This window comes from Crinia signifera, chromosome 5 (genome assembly GCF_055691185.1).
Source record: "Crinia signifera chromosome 5, ASM5569118v1, whole genome shotgun sequence".
In the NCBI taxonomy this organism is placed as follows: Eukaryota; Metazoa; Chordata; class Amphibia; order Anura; family Myobatrachidae; genus Crinia; species Crinia signifera.
The window spans coordinates 259,391,071-259,413,642 of NC_139221.1; the positions used below are offsets into that span (position 1 = coordinate 259,391,071).

Here is a 22,572-nt window from a genome sequence, read left to right on the forward strand (position 1 = left end):
TTACACAAAAATGCAGTTCTGGCTCAAAATTTTTCATTTTCAGAAGGTATGAAGGAGAAAAGGCACCCCAAAATATGTGCCCCAATTTCTCCCGAGTACGGCAATGCCTCATGTGTGACCAAAAAGTGGCAGGACTCAGAAGGGAAGGAGTGATATTTGGATTTTGCAGCACAAATTCTGGTGGAATGATGGTGGGTGCTATGTCGCATTAGCAAGACCCCCAAAGCACCAATACAGTGGAACCCCCCCACAAGTGACCCCATTTTGCAAACTACACCCCTCAGGGAATTCATCTAGGGGTATAGTGTACATTTCAAACCCCCAGGGGTTTCACCAATTTTGATACAAGTGGGCAGTGAAAATGAAAAATTAAATTTTTTTACACAAAAATGCAGTTCTGGCTCAAAATTTTTCATTTTCAGAAGGTATGAAGGAGAAAAAGCACCCCAAAATATGTGCCCCAATTTCTCCCGAGTACGGCAATGCCTCACATGTGACCAAAAAATACCAGTTGGGTGCATGGCAGGACTCAGAAGGGAAGGAGTGATTTTTGGATTTTGCAGCTCAGATTCTGGTGGAATGAATGGTGGGTGCTATGTGGCATTAGCAAGACCCCCGAAGCACGGTGAAATTATGAACCTAATAATCCATAGATGTGTGGTATATTTTAAAACACTCCTTTATACATAGGCCGGGTTTGTCGGGGCAAGTGTCACACTGGAAAATAGTTTGCTTTCTTATTCCCTTTTTATAGCAAACTTTGCACCTTTTTTGTGTCCTGCCCTTTTTTCCAGTGGAGGGGATTTCATCAGGAAAATGCTGCCCTGGTACAATACGGGGGCCAGTACTAGAAGTACTGGGGCCCTCTGCCTGCTGGTTCCCAAATATTAGGCCCTTTATGACTTCCTCTTGAAAGTGCATAAATGTCCCCCTCTGGCCGGTAGAACGGAATAGCACGTAAGCGTTATACAGTGCCATCTGGATGATATACACGGCCAGCTTCTTGTACCAGATTTTTGTTTTCCGCAGGGCACTGTACGGCTTCAGTACCTGATCTGAAAGATCCACTCCGCCCATGTACCTATTGTAATCCAGGATACAATTAGGTTTTGAGGTGTGGGTACTGGTACCTCGTACAGGGACGGAGGTGGTACTGTCTCCGTGAATTGTTGTCAGTATAAGGACATCCCTCTTGTCCTTATATTTGACCAACAACATATTTTCGGTGCATATTCCCCTGCTTTCACCCCTTCTCATTACTTGGGCAATGTGCGTTTTTGGGAGGCCTCTTTGGTTCTTGCGCACAGTACCGCAAGCTGCTGTACCTCTTGAACCAAGGGCCTTAAACAGGGGGATGCTGGTGTAAAAGTTATCCACATAGAGGTGATAACCTTTATCCAGGAAGGGGTGCACTAAATCCCAGACAATTTTTCCACTAACACCTACGAGGGAGGGGGGGCATTCTGGCGGTTCAATTCTTGAATCCTTCCCTTCATATACCCTAAACCTGTGAGTGTACCCTGAGGTGCTTTCACACAGCTTATACATTTTTATGCCATACCTTGCCCTCTTACTGGGAAGGTACTGGCGGAATTTAACCCTTCCTTTAAAATGTATAAGGGACTCGTCTATGCAAATGAATTTATCTGGGATGTACATGTCTTCAAATTTGGCACTGAAATGATCAATGACCGGCCTGACTTTGAATAGCCGGTCAAAGGTGGGATCATCTCTGGGTGGGCACTGTGCATTATCGTTGTAATGCAAAAATTTAAGGATCGTCTCAAATCGAGCCCGGGGCATGGCCATACGGTAAAATGGGGTGCTGTACAGAACATCTGTACTCCAATATTGCCTAATTTCTGGCTTTTTTACTATGCCCATATGAAACACCAGACCCCAAAACGTCATCATCTCTACTGCATCTACAGGGGTCCACCTAGCAAATGATGACGTGGGGTTTTGAGCAATAAACTGCTGGGCATATAAATTAGTTTGGTCCACCATTAAATTTATAAAATCATCAGAGAAAAATAATTTGAAAAAGTCAATTTCTCTGAGACCTGTGGAATCAAATTGGATTCCTGGCATGGCCAAAAACTCAGGAACCTGGGGCTCAAAATTGTCTGGTGGTGGGGTCCATACGAGATCAATTATTGGGGGGGGGGGTCTCAGCTGCTCTACGGGGGCGTCTTTGAGGGGGTCCCTCATCACCAGAGGAGGAAGAGGAGCTTAAGGCGAATCCTTCAAATTCCCCGCTTGCATCACTGGCTGTGTCAGAGTCAGAAGCAAGCATGGCATATGCCTCCTCCGCTGAATACATTCTTCTTGATGACTGGGATGACATTTGGGATGACATTTGGGATGCCATTTTTATTTTTGTGTTACTGGTAGTGAAATGTTTCAACACGTGTATAGTGTAGGGGGGGGTACAAACTTTATTTCAACCCGGGGGGTATGTAGTGTGTAGTGTGTATGTAGTGCAGAAAAAAAAAAATACTTTATACAAAAAAAAAAAATTGAAGGGGTTAAAAAAAAAAATTGAAGGGGTTAAAAAAAAAAATTGAAGGGGTTAAAAAAAAATAAAAAAAGGTCCTGCGCCAAAAATTGAGCACAGATGTTGGTCAGTAACGTCCGTCACTGAACAGCGCTCAAAGGCAACAGGAATTTGATCAAAAAAAAAAAAAAAAATAGATCAACCCTGTGCCGAAAAAGATGATCAGTGATGTACGTCACTGATCAGCGCACAGCGGCCACAGGACACCCACAAAATCACAGTGTGTGTAAAAAAAAAATAAAAAAAAGACCCCACAGCACACACAAAAAAAAAAAAGGTGATCAGTGATGCGACACTGATTACCAGTGAGGGGCAGCAGGTGCACAACCTTTGGTGCAACTGACAGTGCAACTGGCAGGTATATATAAAAAAAAAAAACCTCTGCACCCCCAAAAAGTTGCTGATCAGTTAATTTATACTGATCAGCACAAAAGGGGGGGCAGCAGTCAGTTATATAAAAAATATATAGCACAATCTGTCACTATCTCTCTCTCTCTATCTCTCTCTATCTCTCTCTATCTCTCTCTATCTCTCTATCTATAACTATCACACTGCAGCAGCACAAAATATAGCACTCTCTGTCACTAGGCCTCTCTCTCTATCTCTCTATCTCTATCTCTCTATCTCTCTCTATCTCTCTCTATCTCTCTCTATCTCTCTCTCTATAACTATATCACACTGCAGCAGCACAAAATATAGCACTCTCTGACACTATCTCACTCTATCTCTCTCTCTATCTCTCTCTATCTAACTAACGCTATTACACTGCAGCACAGGAAGTCACAAGTAACAGGATCCAGGAAGCATCCAGCACACTACAAGCAGTGATGAAGCAGGCAAGATATTTGCAAGGATCAGGTAAGTATTTTGCAAGGTTCTGGTCAGTAAATGGCGACAGCTGGGCACGGTGACCGCACTGCACGCTATTCCAGACCGGAATGGCGTCTGCAGTGCAGTCACCGTTAGTTTAAACCCCCCTCCATGGCTGTGATTGGTCCGTCGGTCCGACGGACCAATCACGGCCTTTGGGGGCGGGCGGGGTGAGGTGGGGTGACACCAGTGTCACCCTTACACCCCGCGGTGATTGGTGCTGTACTTTACAGCACCAATCACCTCCGATCCCGTGTCACCGGCGAACGTTATTCGCCGGTGACACAGGAAAACGCTGTGAATGGCTGTTCACACTGAACAGCCAATCACAGCGATCGCCGACGGGGGGGCGGCATCGCAGCCCCCCCTGGGCATGCACAGACATGTCTGCTGTCAGGGACAGCAGACATGTTGAAACTGTCACCGCGTCTATAGACGCGGTGACAGTTAAATGCCATGACGTACATTTACGCCATGTGTCGGGAAGTACTTCCCGACCATGACGTAAATGTACGTCAATTGTCGGGAAGGGGTTAAAAAATAAAAAGCTTGCTCTGTACATTAAAATAGCATATTTGTAATTTGACAACCCTGTATTATAATAGTGATGGTTTTAAGTAAGATTTGTATCTCCTATATCCCAAGGACAACCCCCTCTCCCCACTTTGCTTTCCGCACACCCTACTAAGGAGACTGGCATAGCATAACTTACATATCCACCTGTTACTAAATGTAATAGAACCCAAATATAATGTTTATAACTAAATGACCATTTAACAACCGTCCCAATATGCGAGTGACGTAACTCTGCAGCAGTTTTGTTACTCACATAATCTACGATGGACGAGATGCTGTGTGGCTGCACATAGCATTGGCAGATTGTACTATTGGAGTAAATACATCTGCCTTGTCCCATCAGTGATTATCTGTGGAAATTAATCAAATACCATCATGGGCAGGAGGGGAAAGGAAGCGGACTATGGAAATGTTCTATTAACTGTAATCCTACGGACCTGCGGTTTGCACTTTCCTGAAGTAAATTACGCAATGTAATCCAGTAACCGAAACCAGTGTTTGTCATATTCATTGTAATACGTAAACCTGGACTACAGATTGACAAAGCAGGCATATCTTGATTGTGCTGCCTTATCCTTTATGTTTGGAAACGTTATTCCTATGGCTTGCAATAAATAGAATGCAAACCTAGGTTTTATATACTGTGTCTTTTCCCCTTTGAAGTGTTCAGTTGGAGATCTACTGTACATTAACGGAGGGTGAAGCTGATATTTTCCACTAATATATACTGTATGTCAGAAACAAACTAAATCTGTTGCTTTTCAGCTGCTGTTATATCAGTTTATAAATATTATGCTAGGTACACACCTAAAGATTTATCTGTCCAATATATCTGGTGGAAACAAAAATCTGTAAATGTATTTGAGCAAATGACAATTAACCATTTGCTCCCAAATGCTGATAAATGGACAATACAATTGTTCTTCTAATTTTATTAAATCAAAAGTTAGAACAATTGTCTTGTCCATTTACCAGCATTTGGAATAATGGTTAGTTGTCATTTGCTCAATTACATTTCCAGATTTTTGTTTCCACCAGACAGATTCAACAGATAAATCTTTAGGTGTGTACCCAGCTTAAAGGCGGCCATGCATCAGAAAGGCCTGCTTACAATCATGATTGTGTCCAACTTTCCCTTCAACTTCCCGGCAGTCCTTGGTGCTTTTTGGACACAATGTACTCACAATCCGTCATACAATCCGTCATACAATCCAGCTGCTACACATGACCAGTCATCTCAATCAATCGTATGCACCTAAACTGCCACTCAAATGAACCCAGTTGTATGAGTCATCTAATAACAGATGGCGTGTGCTTAAAAGCACATGAAATCTGCTCCCAAACCCAAATGATTGGACTTGTAGCACGTCGGATCAGAGGACCAATACTCCAACCCATTGGACTGCGCATTGCACGATTGCGTGCACACAATCTGCATACAATCCCTCGAGATTGTATGATTGGGTGCAATGTCTTTCAAGTGTATGGGGGCCTTAAGAGTCAGACTGTTGATAACATATAATATGATTAAATACAATGACACTACAGCAAAAAATGAACAAGGTATGATGGTTACATGTTATATATTAATGTCTTACATGAGAATGGGACAGTTTATAGAAAAAATAACTAATGGCCTTTATTGGACTTTTTATGTTTCTTTGTGGAAAAGCATCAATTGCAGGGAGAATTGTTTGTACTCCATACTATGAAAGTATTGTAAGTTTTTGCTGTAGTTACATTACATGTTTGTGCCTATTCTGTTAGTTCCCATGTGGCTGAGTGTGAAGTTTAAACATGCCACGAGAATGTGTTTATACTGTGACCCCTCCCTCCATCTTTTCCTGTACACTTACTGTCAAAAAAATCTCAGGCCTGATTATACATAATTATCCCTTTTTAAAATAGCAAATACCAAGTGATATACTGCATTATGGCCCTTATTCAGATCTGATCGCAGTACAATTTTGTTCTCAAAATGGGCAAAACCATGTGCACTGCAGGTGGGGCAGATGTAACATGTGCAGAGAGAGTTAAATTTGGGTGGGGTGTGTTGAAACTGAAATCGAAATTGCAGTGTAAAAATAATGCTGCCAGTATTTACCCTGCACAGAAACAAAATAATTCACACAAATCTAACTCTCTTTGCACAGGTTACATCTGCCCTACCTGCAGTGCACATGGTTTTGCCCATTTTGAGAACAATTTGTACTGCGATCAGATCTGAATAAGGGCCTATGAGAACATGAATCAACATGATCAGACTTTGTACTGTCTCTTACAACCTACATTAAGTGTACCTTACTGTACATACCTGTATAGTCCTGTGCCCTTCAGTCTCATGTCTAACCATCTACACAGATGGTTAGGACTGTCCTCAAAAAATGTAGGTGCCCATGACTGCCAAAATAGGCATTCCCCCTGGGGAGTGGGTGTGGTCTGAGCAGTATATACTGTGGGTGGAGCTACAGCAGGGGTGGGGCATAAATGCTGCTTAAACCTTGTCAAAGTTAGGACTGTGGGGGTGGGTCAGTCTATTATATAAATGATATTCTACCCTATCCCTGCCATAGCCACATCAGTATACAGATGTAGCAGCCACCAGCATTGCAGGGAAGCATATACACATGTATACCTATCGCCGCAATGACTAAGTGAGCTTGGCTGCGACTAGTCGCACCCGCATACACACTTTTGTAGCTTGCCGATGGGGGTGTAGACGATGGCTGCTAGATCTGTACATAAATACCCTCATGTCCGTTCCACCTCACTTGCATATACCCAGCACTGCCTCAGCTACCCTTACCCAAACAGCGTATTCTCCTGTGTATAATCTGCAGAATCCTGTTTCCAGCATTGTTACCCCTCCAGATGTCACTCTCTAGTAGCAGTGAAGCCTGTACATGCTCCTACAACAGAGTATTATCAGTGTTATGTGAATTATCCAAAGTGTCTTTCACTCAGCATTGTTATAAACGCTGAACACCAGAGTTCCCTCCAAAACCTAAGCGCCGCTGTTTTGTCCACATCCATGTGACCAGTTTTCAGCCAATCCTACAGCTTATTCATCTATGGTCCTGTCCCAGTCACCTCCCTCTCACACATATACCCCAATCCTGCCCCATCCACCTCATTCTCACACACACACATCCTGAAACAAATCCAGAGTCTACTGCGCTGCCATAGAGGAGGGACCTAAACACAGGCCCTCTTCTCTTGAAATGCCCCAGAAAATGTTAATGGAGTGGTTCCCAAATGATTTTCACAAAGGCACCCTAGAGAATCATCATTTTTTCCACAGCGCCTCTATGCCAAAAGTATTTTATTGAGAAATTCATTAAGCATTAAATTGAGTCAAATGTACTTATATGTCATCCATGGATATGGAGTGGTTCTCTAGGATTCTTAACCATTTTCTTCTCTCCTCTGGTGTTGACTTGAAAAATGCTTCCTCAAAGCTGATTGGTTGCTATGGGCAACTTCTGCACTGGTCCTTTCACTTTTTTCATTGCTTGATACATCAACCTATTATTCAACTGTGTTATTACTTCTTATTTATTTATCGTTTCTTATATGCTGTCACCTGACCACTAAGTCTGTCTCTAGGCTACCACATGTATGCACTCATTCTTTCATGAATGGATTAATTTTCATTGCTTGTCATTCCCAGTTCTTTTACTTTTGTGTTTTTTTTTTTTTTTTTTTATAGAATATTGAATATGCTGATTTCTTATCAAGCTAGTACCATGTTCCCCTTCACATTTGGTGGTGTACAGTAGTTTTTATTGTCTGGCTGCATGTCAGGTCACACTTTAAATTAAGAACGCGTACCTCCCAGCTTCAAAGGAATTTCTTTTTAAATGCTGAGATCATTTAAGTAGCCCAAAAAAAAATATATATATAAGAAATCATGGAAATAAAAGAATGCCACATTTACTATGTAAGGTGGTAATCTCTTTGCAAAGGTAGAACCATAAAGTGTTGGATATGATTACTTTTGCAATATGGTGGCACGGCACAGACAGCACTCATATTCCCTGTTATTCTATGGCTTCATCTGCATAGCACAGATTTTTTCCGCCTGACTTCATATATAACACTTCAGCAGACGCCAATGATAAATGGGACTTGGTACACTTCCCATGATAAGATTCTACCAGGTGAGGAAGAAAAGGCTGCTACATCTTACATTATACTTTAAACACCCCTTTAGGTGTAGTGTGTGTGTGTGTGTGTGTGTGTGTGTGTGTGTGTGTGTGTGTGTGTGTGTGTGTATGTATGTATGTATGTATGTGTATATATATATATAATTTTGCAAGAGGGTCAGTGGGTAGATGGTAGGGTGCAGCAGCTGAAAGTTCAAAAATCAGTCCAGTACATTGGTGCAACTGGCCTCAACCTCAAACAGAAACAAAACTTAAAAATTAATCCTTGCCATCTGTCTCTAAGTATAGTAATACGCAGAAAAAACAGACTCAGCCCCACCTCGAATTGAGGGGCTCCGGGCAGCTGCCCAGTAAGCCCATACATTAAGATAGCGATGAGCCTCGGTCCATACACACTAAGTGACTATGCCCAGTGTGTATGGACAGCGATGATCACTATTATCGCAGGGGGGAAACCCCCTCAGTGCGTGCACACTGAGCGGCTCTACCCCTGCCCGGTTTGGTCAGCAGGGGGAGGACGGCATTGCATAGAGCAGCACTATTCAAAGCTGTCCACAAAGACACTCATCTGCTGGTAATACCAGCAGTTGAGCGGCTTTCCAAGAAATGATGCGGGAGCGTGCAGCATCGCTCACCGCTCATCGCCGGCCCATGCACACTGGGCAGCTTTCAGCTGAAAACTGCTCAAACATGCTGTTTTGAGCGGCTTTCAGCTCCAAGTCAAGAGTGGACCTTAAGTAGGAGTCCTGGACATCTTGTTGCTTAAAAACTATTTACTTAATGAACTTGGCTAATATAGTTTATTGTAAACTGCACTGAATTAATGAAAATGACAACAGTTTACAACTGAGTAATTTATTGTAAGACCATTATAAATATTAAATTTTATTTATATAGCGCTCTGTCACCAATAGGACTCAAGGCGCTTAACAGATAGAATGAATATAATACAGTACAGAAACAATGAAGTACAGAAAAGCTTTTCATAAACAATACTTAAGGGACTGAAGGAAACGCTTGAATAAATAGGAAAGTCTTGAGTCTGTTTTTTGAAGCATTCTAGAGTGGGGGTCTCACGAACTGTGCGGGGAAGTGAGTTCCATAAAGTCGGAGCTGAATGAGTAATGCACAGATAATAGCCCAAATATGCTGTAACTCCACCAGTCATATTTGTTTTAATTTTCTACACTTTACTGTAAACATAATAGAGACTGATTGGTTGCTGGCCACTTTCCCTTAACGAATCTCATATCCTGGTCAGGGTTTTCCAGTTTCATGTGACTCTGATGTATTGATTCATATGTTCATCTGCAATGTCTACAGAATGCATTGCTTGTTATTTTTCGGCTTTATTCTTTTCAAGCACATCTTGATATTATCAGGCTTTTTTTTTATCCATGGTTTCTAAGCACAATAAATACCCCCTGTACATCTCAGGGCTATAGAGACCTTAATGAGCAAGGTCACAGTGAGAGCCTGTGAGTATGTGTGCTGTACACACGGCCACAGACATAAGTGACCAACATTCGCCTGATAATGAGCTTATTGATATTAAGCTCATTCCCCGCTGCCGGGAGGTTGTCCGAGTCGGAGGTCAGATCTCCAACTTCGATCCGATGTGCACGGAACTGCTGATTGAATCTAATGTGAAATGCATGCGATTTGGACACTCTTCACTCGATTCTTCGACCCAATCCATCTAAATCAGGTGAAAAGTGGCCAAATCAGACTAGTGCAGCGCATATCAAACTGTGGGTCCCATCCTGCTCATCATAAGGTTGCGACTCCATGTTGCTGACCATCAGCCTGATGACTATTCTAATCTCAGCCAGTGATTCAAGGAGTCTGAACAATCTGTTGAATTGTCTGTTACTTCAGACTCCTCCCATCATTTTGTGCCTCCACAATGCTGCCATGTATGTGCTGTCTGCTGGCTACACGTGTGATGTGATGACCTTCTGCAGTAACTTGCTGGGGTCCTGTCATTATTTTTATTATCTGATGGGGTCCCAGAGCAAAATAGTTTGAAGACCCCTGGACTAGTGTATGGTATACCATGATGTGTCCTCTTTCAGCCTGCCTTTGCCGCTGCTTGCCCCTTCACCTTGTCCTTCTACTGTAGCTATGGGAATCAAATCACAGACTCTCACTGGATAGGTCATCTCAGAACAGACCATTTTATGTAAGAGTTATCACAAATTGAATGTGTCTTCAATGCATGGTGGTTACATTAAACAAAGGTATAAAATGATTCATGCGTTGTTTTTTTTTTGTATTTCCCTAATATGTAAGGGGGGGGGGGGGGGGTTGTTGCTAGTTTTCACCTTTTCATTGTTCAGAAATAACCAACCACGTTAAGTGTTTATCTAATTTCAGTGCTCATTTTATTTTGTTTCTCTCCCAGATACATGAAAAGTTGCATTACTATGAGAAAGAGAACCCACAGCCCATCATACAAACTGCTACAGCCCTGGCGGACGATGTAAGTAATGCTAAAATAATCTCTGTGCCATATATGTGTAACCGTTATACCCATCCCCACACAAATACAGTATGTGTTCCCAGGGCAGAAACCATACACTGCTGAGAATGCATCCAAACGTGCTGTCAACACATCTATTGCTGACATGACCTTAATTTGTGTTCACTCGTGTGCAATAAAAACCCAGCACCTTGGTATTCTTGGACGCAGTAGTTCCTTTATTAAAAGTACGGGTTGCAATACCGCAGAGGGAGAAGCTAAGACCAGCCATTTGCCAATGTTTGGAGAAAGTGACAGACAAGAGGAGTTTCTTAGAATAATAGACAAATGAGACGTCTGTTCTGCTGACAGGAGAAGAAAAATGACAGTTAATGTTACACAAATGAGGTATATAAAATACAGGGAAGGGGTTGTCAGAGCACACTGTAGCATATGGGACCTCTGATTCATGTCCTCCAGCTCTCCAAGTAACTGTCATAATTGAAAAATACTGTTGAACGATCGGGTTGATTGAGTAGTTAATTTCCTGTGCCTATAATTCTATTAGAAAGCAAAAATATAAAAATTACACCTGTTATTAGGTTTTATTAAGCGTCTGAGAGAAACGTATACAGTAGCTTGGGGATCGCTCGCTTGGTAGTGGGAACATTTTATTTTTAGAGTAAGCGCTAATTGTTACTTGTGTTATGGTAGGGTGTCAGTGGCTACAGAATATATGTCTCAGGGCTGTAGTGTCGGTGTAAGGACCTGGCATTGTGCATAAAGTGAAGTGTGTACTTTTGGTGAGCAGACTTCCGACCTCAGCACAATGAAGTGTTGGTGTTCTTGATATTTTTGCAAGTTGTTAGATTTAGTGTTAGTAATAATTCTCCACAGTAAATGAATGCAGCCTCCCGGGCCCTACATGTACCTTATCACATACCAAGAACGTGGAACAATATCCATAGTTATATAAAAAAAAAAAGCTCGGCTAACTGGGGCTTTCAGTACTCAAATATAGGAGGTTATTCCGGTTGATTTGCAAAGCTGCAAATTTGCAGCCTTGCGAGTCCCCCAGACGCCGAATGCCGGTCCTTCCACCCCACCCCCCTTCGCATGCTGTCTTCATTCGCATGGGCTACCTGCCCCTGGCACTCCCTTATCCACAGTGTTGGGTGCATGTGCCTGGCGAACACTCTGTTCGTCATGGCCGCATGCACCCTGCATCTGCACATGTGCAGACTCATATCATCGGTCCCTCATTCGAATGCACGGGGGATGCGAATTAACCAGAATAACCCCCATAGTTCCTAATTAAAAAATATCATAAAATTAAAAACAATCAAGAACTTGATTTTCTAAAATCTTTTTATTCTAATGCGTGATAGTTACTGACCATCCTTTTATGTAATGTTTTGTCTCTATTCACTTTGGGTCTGATTCAGAGATGTACGAAAACCCGATGATTTGCATAAATATCAGATGGTAGTTGGTCTGTTATTAGCGGGATCTGTATTGCGACGTTGGACACCAAGACCCCTTAACCACAGCACAATTGACATAAGGCAATTTGGGGATGACTATGTGGTCAGCTTCCCAAAAGGAGGCGTGTCACCTCAGTCTTTTTGGAGTGCCAAGGTTAGTGTCTGCTTCTTCTGATGTACATGTCCTGGCCTCAGCAGCAGAGGTGAGGTGGCTATACTAAAGTGGTTGTGATGGTGATCCAATGATGCATCTTATGATGCCAGCAGGAGGCAAATTTTTCCTTCAGGCCCTTCCTATGATATTCTTTTATTTTTTACAGCAGTTGCAACCAGAGCGACAGCTTCTGTGAACACTGTATCTATCTCTGCGTCAGGCCATATGTCCTTCATTAAATACAAGGCACTTGTGCTCACGTTATCCCCAAAGCCTGTCCAGTGTTACATGACCCAGAGCCTAGGTTATATAGACCCATGCCAGCTCTGCAAATTAATCCAGGAGCCCCACGATCTAGCAGGAAAGACCTTGCAAGCACTTTCTTTCCCTTGGGCAATGGCGACGCACTGCTCCGTGCACCACCATCGCTCAAGGCTATACACACAGATGATTTGTGCACCATTTTTAATGGGGCTGAAATTGCCCTGTGTGTATTCCCCTTAACGTACATATCTAACGAGATTGAAAATGAATAGACAAAGACACTAGTTAGAAAACATGAGAACAAAGGAGAAGGATAAATGGGAGAGTGTAGAAGGAGGAGAAAGCAAAGGGAAGAGAATCAGGGATTAATGGAAGAAAGGAAGAATCTACATTATTATTATCATGTTGTTAGAAAAAAAAATGGTGATAAAATCACAAGAAGACTAATAATAATTAAAGTGAGAAAATGGCCATGTTACAGCAAGAGGTCTGAAAAGTCAGAGGGAAGAGCTCCATGAGGTGGTGTACATAAACCAGTCACACTGAATTATGAGGATTCTCTGTAGATCTATGCAATTTTTTTCTCCATGGCCAGCATATGCCATGTTTTTTTCATAAGTTGCATGTTTACGTTGCAAACTTATACAACCTATAACATCTATAGCAAATCTCATATGAGTTTTCCTTTTTTGAGTAAGAAATATATGCTTTGGAGGCCATCTTGCGTATCACGCAGCATGATGGCTTCCCCTCCCATCTGAGGGACCCCAGAGTGTGAGCCCGTCTCCATTTTTTCAAGGATCAGTGGACAGGTTCTTGCACGGACACTTGGGTGCGGGACCTCATTTAGGAAGGTTACAGGCTAGTTTTTGTCTCCCCACCTCCGCCTCTTTTTTTTTTACCACAGGACGCCCTGTTACCATAGACAAAGAGATTGCCTTAAGGAGAGCAATCTCACACTTACTATGGGCAGGGGTAACTTTCCATCAAAGAATACTAATGTTTTATTCCAGTCTTTTCCTAGTCCCAAAGCTGGATGGAATCATCTATTCAATTGCAGGGTTAGAAAAAGACAAGATCTTGGTCTCACTCAATATCAAGGACGCATCCTTAGAATTTGTTGGTGAGGAACAAAAATATAGTATGAGAATCGCATTGAAACAGAAGCATTACCAATTCAGAGCACTTACCCTTCGGTATATTCATGGCCATCAGGGTATTTAGTAAGATCATGGCGGTCATGATGACATTACTGCACCTTCAGGGGTCACAATGATTCCTTATCTAGATGACCTTTTGATAAAGGCTCCCTCAGTACATCAGCTACTTCAGGATCTGGAAACAACTCAAGTGATTTTACTTCGTCACAGCTGGATTCTCAATTATCCAAAATTGCAGTTGGAACCTACTCAGAGAATTCTCTTTTTAGGGATGATCATGGACACATCACAACAGGGGGTGTTTCTTCCACTAGACAAGGTGTCTGCACTGCAGGAGATGATTCATCTGGTTTTATGCCACAGACGGGTTTCAGTACACATCTACATCATATTACTAGACCAAGTGGTGGTGGCTTTTCTAGCGATCACTTACGGCAGCTTCCATTCTAGGATTTTTCAGCTCAACCTCCTATTTCAGTGGTCGGGCTCACATCTCTTTCTACACCAGAGAAGTGTCTCTGTTTTCAAGAACATGAGTGTCCCTCCTTTGGTGGCTAAACTCAAGGCACTGACCACCAACGCGGAAGCGGTGCCGTGTTGAATGGAGCACACTTTCAGGGACTGTGGTCTCCTCAGGAAGTGCTGTTACCAATCAACATTTTGGAACTAAGAGTAATCTTCCTAGCCCTTATCCAAGCTCATTATATGTTACAAGGTTGAGCAATCCGAGTCCAATCAGACAACGCCACAGCTGGGACATACATCAATCAACAGGGTGGCACTCGAAGTAGAGTATCCATGAGGGAGGTATCCTGGATTTTACAATGGGCAAAGACACATGCCAAAGCCCTGATAGCCATATTTATAGCAGGAGTGGAACATTGGCAGTCGACCGCATGTAGATTCAGGAAAATGGTCTCTTCATCCTTAAGTGGTCTGCTTTCTGATTCAGAAAAGGGGTCTTCCACAAGTAGACTTTATGGCCTCGAGAAACAACCAAAAGCTTCCTCTATCTTTCCGGATCACGATATCCCCAGGTGGTGGGAGTTTCGGTTTGTTTAACTACTTCCTCTCTTCCCTCTGTTGCTACAGCAACGGATCAAGAAAGAACAAATCAAGTTCTCTTGATATCTCCAGACTGGCCCCGCAGGGCTTGGTACTCCAATCTTCGCCATCTTCTCGTAGATTAACCTTTTCAGCTTCCTGTCAAAAGGATCTCTTGCAGCATGGGCTTTTAATCTTTCCGAACTTAAAGTGTCTTTGTTTGATGGCATAGTTGAGTGGTTCTGCAAAGTTTTCAGCACTCTAACACCCTGATTTGGAGAGCTCTGGGACATCTCCACTATAATCTACTCTCCAGTGTCCCCTGCTGGATGAAAGAGAATATTTTGGTATTTACCGGTTAATCCTTTCATCTGAAGTCAGCAGGGGACACTGGATGTCTGCCTAGCGCTGTTCTTCCTGCCTGGTGTTGTTTCGATACCTTTTCTATTGGTTCTGTTGTTCACTGTTTTGTGTGTTCTTGTTCTCTTACTCTTCTTCTATCTTACCAGCTCTCCTTGGGCACAGTTACTAAGACGGACTTGGGGACTGGGTATAGAGGGGGAGGAGCAGTCACACTTTGTTAATTGTTTTCAAGTGCCAGCTCCCAGTTATCACCTATCAATACCCCACTGTAATCTCCTCTTCAGTGTCCCCTGCTGAAATCAGAGAAAAAGATTTAGTGGTAGGTACCCAAATCCTGTTTTAGCAATATAAAGCCTTTACTTGCTGTTTAAGTCCATGTGATATTTCCTTGGCTCTCAGTCCTGTCTAATGTGAAGCCCTCTTTCACATACATTACATAGGTGTCTCCAGATTGGATAATTTTTACAGTGCTGAGTACCTTGGATTCCTTTTACAATCTCGTTTTCCATTTCATGACAAGGATTTGGCAACATTTAAATAAAGTGGTGACTATCCAACAGTAGATTAAGAAACAAAACATTATGTACATTAGTGAACATAAAACATAGCACAAACAAAACCTTTCTCCCAAATGACGACTTTGCACATCTTCTGTTACATGTTCTTAAACCAACATTAAAAACTGCTGAAGACACAGGATTCTGAGCACAAATTGGCTTTGGTCAGAACTCCTGGTCGCAGGCATGGAAATCAGTCTTCTTATAGTAAGACCGTAACCACTGACATTTTTGTTTTATGGGTAGTCTTAACCCTATATGCACCAGATGGGCAAATTATGCTGCTCTCAAGCAGCCGAGTGCTTCATAATCGGCAGTTCAAGGGTCCATGTTTATTGTACATTCTGAGATGTAAGTGGAATCTAATTCCTCTGGCATATAATACCATTCCTATTACTAAACAGGAGACTTTTGATACAAGACCGTGGATTTTTAAAAATCCCAAGTAATCCACAATCAAGTAAATTTATAGTTCTGTTCCACTTGCGGTTCCACTTGTGGTTTAATCTCAACCCTTATGATGTTTTTCTTGTGCGCATTTTTTTTTCTGTGTAAATTCAAAATATAAGAAAAACTATTTAAGATACATGTGGAATCAGACTGACATTGGAACCTGAGGAAATATCCCATTTACACATCGCCTCTCCTACTTTAAACCCCTCGGCCTGGTTTCTTTCATCACTTTGCTTATTTCTCTGTCATCTGCAAGTGCAGGTGCTTATTAAAATGTAGTCAAATAAAATAAACTTTGCTTTTTATATATTATAATTGATAGGAGGAAAATATGACCGGAGTAGCAATTCCATATCTTTCTGCACATCCTGAATAATAAAAGGCTAATGCTGCTCCTCACCTCTTTGGGGGGAAATCAAGTGTTGTGGAAACTACAGAGGAGGAAATGGATCTAGTAGTCCAGGGGTCCTCAAACTATTTTGTTCTGGGACCCCATTAGACAATAAAAATAATTACAGGACCGCAGTAAGTTACTGCAGAAGTCATCACATAACATGTGTAGTCAGCATACAGTACATACATGGCAGCATTGTGGAGGCACAAAATTATGTGAGGAGTCTAAAATAACAGACAATTCAACAGATTGTTCAGACTCCTTGAATCACTGAATGAGATTAGAAAAGTAATCAGCCTGATGGTCAGCAACATGGAGTCGCGACCCCTTGCAGAGAAGGTCAGGACCCACAGTGTGAGAACCACTGTAAGTAGTCATACATTACATAGTGTCTTAAAGGCAGGGAAGCCTTGCAACAAAGCAATGAGGAAGACAAATCAGGTGTTTGCACAGGGAGAATCATCAGTAGGAGAAATAAAGAAGTAATAATGCCATGGTATAGGTCATTGGTACACCCTCATCTAGAATACCGTGTTCAGTTCTGGATGCCATATCTATAGAAGGATATTTATACATTAAAGATCACCTAAAATGGTGCATGGCTTAGACCACATACAGTAACTTGCTCAGTGTACTTAAAATGTATACAGGTCGAGTATCCCGTATCCGAATATCCGTTATCCGAATTATTCCGAAAACCAGACATTCCAGAAAGTGAAAAAATATTTTTTTTTTTGCTAAAAACTCACTGGGGACATTTGTAACAGCATCACTGGGGACATGATATGTAACTGGCACTATATATGTGCAAGACAATGATTGCTTGGCTTTCAAATTCAGTGCTGAGATAGATCACACATTTTTTCAAGTTTTGAAACCTTGTTTTTTTAACAAATAAAATATATTTGTGTGTATTTTATGTGGTAATACAATATATTTGTGTGTATATTATGTGTTTTTACAGCATAAATGCAAGATACTTCAAAATATTAAAATATTCCGAAATACGTAATAATCCGTTATCCAAAATTCTCCTGGTCCCGAGCATTTTGGATAAGGGATACTCAACCTGTATTTTGGAGAAGGGATATAGGAGATAAAAACTTTAAAATATATCAAGAGTTTGAAGAAGGCCCAGGAGGGAAACATTCTTCAAATGAATTAAAACATGGGCTCATGCTCCGAAATTGGGTGGAAGCAGGTTCAAAGGAAATCTGAATAAACTATACGTTACAGAAGGGGTTGTGGATACCCTTAAAAAGGGTTTTAAGGAGGAGGAGGTTACAGTATTCATAAAAAAAGGACTGACTAGATGGGCTAAGTGGTTCCTATCTGCTGTCAAATTCTGTTTCTATTGCAGTCTCCCTCCCTTTCAGGAGGGTTATGACCACCAGCTCTGACATTTTTGTTATGTTGATCTGTAATTTTGATGGACTGCTAACTAGCAGATCTATCCGTCTGTCTGTCTGTTTATCGGATCTATTCAATTCAAAGCACTGTCAATAATGCTAGGTGGGAGCTTCCAGCGCTGGGCAAATCAGCGCGCTACTATGTCGGAGAATGCCAGTACTCGTGGGTGTTTAGTTGTGAGAACCATCATTTTACAACTTAAGTGTCTCCGTACTAGGGCACAAAATTACATTGCTGCACCTAGTTTTGTTGGATTTCCGATCGCAGTTGAGGGGTCGAGCAGAGATCCACTTGTCAGAATTAAGGTGTGTACACACGTATCGATTTACTTTCGATTTCCCCTATTCCACCCCCTATTGATTTGGCCTCTGCTTTCACATTCAATTTCACATTCGATTTCACATTCGATCTGCATTCGATATAGATTTCAATATCAAATTTGATTTACATTTAAGGCACAGTGTACACATTCGATTTACCGGATCGAATTTGATCTTTCCTTGCCTGCACAGTCTATTTTTCTTTTCGCTATAGAGAAAACCGGGAGCGCGCATCGAATCAAATGCAGATAAAGCATCTTGGAAACCATTAGATTTGGATTTGATTATGCTTCTATAAGCAAAATCTAATCGAAAACCTGGCAAAATCGAAGCGTGTGTAAGCAAGCTCATCTAGAATACTGTAGCTCCAGGTGCTATTCACTGCACTGTGGATTTAATAGACCTCTATCTATCTATATGTCTGTCTGTCTGACTGTCTATATATCTATCCAATATATTACACTGCTGTTATTTTTATAGGTCCTTTTTCCCTTCATAACCTGTCTCTGTAACCTGATCCTGCCCTGTTAATGTTGATCATAGGTCACAAAAGAAAAATGTGCGGCAGTACAAGGTGGGAACACTGCAACTGCATCCCAATGTTCATTTATCTGTCTCCGAGAGGGCGGACAGCTTTCTTCATTATAACAAATGATGTCTGAGTGGATGAATGTGCTTAGTGTGCATTGCCAGAACATTATGTTAACAACGTGCAGGCATGAGTTATTTTATCTATAGCCTTCACAGGTATTAAAGAGGTTACAGTAACATGCGGTTTGTAAGCCACGCCAGGAATCTATAAACGGATCTTTACGGTAAAGCATTTTAAAACCTACCCCACTTTTCAGTACATCCTATGGTTGGAAAACACAAATGTATACATTTCTCTATAGTGTTAGGTAGTCAACAGGTTGCACATTGTAGCTGTGAAGAATTATTCAGTTAAAAGTTTATTGCATACTGTTATTTATTGGAATGCTACTGTATAATGTTGTGCAGACATCGGATTGGAGGATTCACAGTTAATACTAAGAGTAGGCTTATTTACATTCTACATTGGCAGCCATAAATGAGTCACTGTAACATGTGTTCTAGACACAGGCGCTTTTTAGGCAAGTTTTAAACCCCCAAGACTAAAATTAATTAAATAAATTTTTAACCAACTCTGTACAGGTTTTATGATGTTTTAAGATTATATAATAAGGTTTAATTCATCTTTGATGTTATATTTTAATTACACCATGCAGTACATATTTTCTTGATACCCTTTCACTTTTGTATGTGTGGCATATACCCAGATATATGCAGCTGCTACCTGCTATTAACTGTTTTATTATATCAGGAAGGAAGTGTTTACTTAGATTTTTGGGGTCACTTACCCATAGGGCTCCTGGCATTGAAAATAATGGATGTTAAACCTTTGTACTGTATCACCCTATTTGTTGTACAGGTTACAACTGTTTAAGGGGGGTATGCAATCTGCCGCCGCTATTTCTGACGTGGGAAATAGCAGCGGCGCCCTATTCAATGCTGTCATTAACGACAGCATTGATGTGGGATCATGGCAGAATGGGCCAGATTTCAGATAACGGCCGTGGATTGTCGTTATCCAGGCCGCAGATTGACAATCCATGGCCGTTTCTGCGGCCACGCCCCCTTTGCGCCCATAGGCAGGCGGGACATTGAATCCCGTCTGTCATTATGAGGTCGATCTGACCGCAAACGGGCCTGGATCACGGCTGTCGGCGCGGATCGACAGCCGTGATCCCACATTGCATACCCCCCAATGTCTCTTCTTCCTAAAGGGTAGTACAGTGATGTCACATGCTGGCATGACTTAAGGCTCATACACACTGGGCGACTGAGCTGAAAGTCGTTTTAAAACAGCATGTTTGAGCGGCTTTCAGCTCAAAGCCGCCCAGTGTGTATGGCCCAGCGGTGAGCGCTGCTGCGCGCTTCCGTAACATCGCTGGGAAAGCTGCTCATCTGCTGGTTATACCAGCAGATGAGCGGCTTTCAGGACGGCTTTGCATAGCGCTCTGCTATGCAATGTCGTCTTCCCCCCTTCGTTGGCGCCAAAGCTGCTCAGTGTGTATGCGCTGACCGGCATAGTCGCCCAGTGTTTATGGAACTTTAAGTAAAGTGACTTGCATCATAACATCCAATTGCCAACAGCCAATCACATTAGCATAATGGCTTCCACTTATCGTTTCTCAATCTGATCTGGCTTCAGACTTGGTGGCAGATTTACTAAAGAGTGATATTAATGTTATCATGAAGGATAACTGGTACACCTGCCAATGAGCTCCTAACTGTCATGTTCTTAAAAAAAACAGGAGCTGATTGGCTAGAGCAGTGGTTCTCAACCTCAGTCCTCAAGGACCCCCAACAGTGCACGTATTCCAGGTCTCCACACACAATCAAAGGTGAAATAATTAGCGACACCTGTGAAATAATTAGCTCCACCTGCACTCAGTGAAAAAGGAGTGCACCTTTTCACCTGCCAGGTGACCTGGAAAACGTGCACTGTTGGGGGTCCTTGAGGACCGAGGTTGAGAATTGGGCTAGAGCACCAGTTATCATTCAAAATGAGTGATAACAAGCATATGACTCATTGTTAAATCTGTCCCTTTAGAAGGAGACTGGGAGATCATCCACGATAATGGAATGTCCTGTGTATACAAGGATAGTGAAAAGGTATGCTCCCACAATGTATTCTAATTGGTTTATTTACTAAAAAGAAAACCAGTTGTTACTCCTGCTGTCGCCATTCTGAGAATGACCAAAGTGAATTGCGGATGCTGCCGCTTGAATTGTCAGTCAGCTTTCACCAGAGAGACCCAGTGACAGAGGTCACCGGCAGGGAGGGATTAATAAATAGGGATAACTTTCTATCCAGTGAAAGACATTGTATTTTGTAACAAGGTGCTTTTCCCTAATGAATAAATATGCCTAGAAATGTTTCTTTAAAGTCCACAGTATGTGCTGCTTAGTGTATTACATATATTTAGTGAGTGCTCCCAGGATTGTTACTGCTTACACTGCAAGCAACACGGAGGTCCAGATGTATCAAGCTTAAAAAAGTGATAAAATGTAGAGTGATAAAAAGCCAGCCAATCAGCTCCTACCTGTTGTGTTATTGGCTGGGTTTGAAAAATTACAGGTAGAAGCTGATTGGCTGTTTTTTTTAATCACTCGCCACTTTATCACATTTTTAAGCTTGATACATCATGCCCTTAAACTGATAAGGACAAATGTTCTCAGACAAGGTGAGCGTATATGTACTGTTACTCATTACTTTCTCAGTTATTATTGTTGTTTTATAGCAGGGACTATATTAAATGTGTATGTACTTTCCTTCTATTATCCAAAACGCTGTTCTACTTTAGTTGTACATTTAAATGTTCATGAAGCTCTCATGCAGGCCATACCCTCCTATGGCTTCATCGCTGTTATGATACCACAGGTCCCAGCATGCCCACCCACTTTATTGCTATAGGGAAGTGCTAAAACCGTGTCAGGGCATTCTGGAATGTGTAGTTTCACAATTGCTGAAGAGACACAGATTGGCCAGGCCTACGTGAGACAACAGTATCTACACTGCAGCAACAATGTTTTATTTTCTAAATGTGGTTCATTGTGGTTTGTGCCGGCAAAGCTCATTTATTATATATTAAACTAGGAATAGAAGCATCATTAAAGCAATGAATAAAGTAGACATTCTGTTCCAGTTTCCCCATTGGCGTTCTTATGTTACTAGCTGCAGCGCTGTGAATGACTCTGTTGGCTGACATTCCTTACTCCTTGTGCTTGACCTGGTTTTACATTTAAGGAGCTATGTAATTACCTACGGTGTGTACAACCTAAGGTAAAAGGCACAGACAGTTTCACTCTCGGGGGGGTGTCTTACCTGAGTCCTAAACAGCACATCCTCTGTAGGATATTGGAAGCGATGCAGATTTTACCACCTCGTTCAGAAGCAGCTTTAAAAAAAAATTAATTTTTTTTTATTTAATAGACAGTGTCAAAGCATGATCCCTCAGTTTTCACAAGCGAGTCTTTGTCTGCACGCAAACAGCTATTCCCCTAAATGAAGTGCACAACTTTACCCCCGTATCCATAAATCAGAATGTGATCTGACTCCAGTGCCAGATACGATTACTTGAGTTAAACTCAGCTGAAAGAACTGGCTGGAATCCGGAGCACTGAGGCCCAAAGCAGAGAACTAATGATTAATAGTCTGTTTTCGTTCATGCTGGCTTCTGTTTTGAGCACACTGGAAAGCAATAATCTCAAACAAGATAGATTCTCAGTTGTCACAAACGCACTGGGTGAGGCA

The 22,572-nt window shown here is 41.9% G+C and overlaps 1 protein-coding gene across 2 annotated transcripts in view; it reads left to right on the plus strand.

The window, feature by feature from the left end:
* The window catches only part of MPP7 (MAGUK p55 scaffold protein 7), a 372,855-nt gene that overhangs the window by 201,401 nt on the left and 148,882 nt on the right, over nucleotides 1–22,572 (plus strand). For both annotated transcript variants that reach the window (XM_083188909.1, XM_083188910.1), the window contains exon 5: nucleotides 10,574–10,651. In XM_083188909.1, the coding sequence (XP_083045035.1) occupies nucleotides 10,574–10,651 (78 nt within the window). The remainder of the gene's footprint in view (nucleotides 1–10,573; nucleotides 10,652–22,572) is intronic.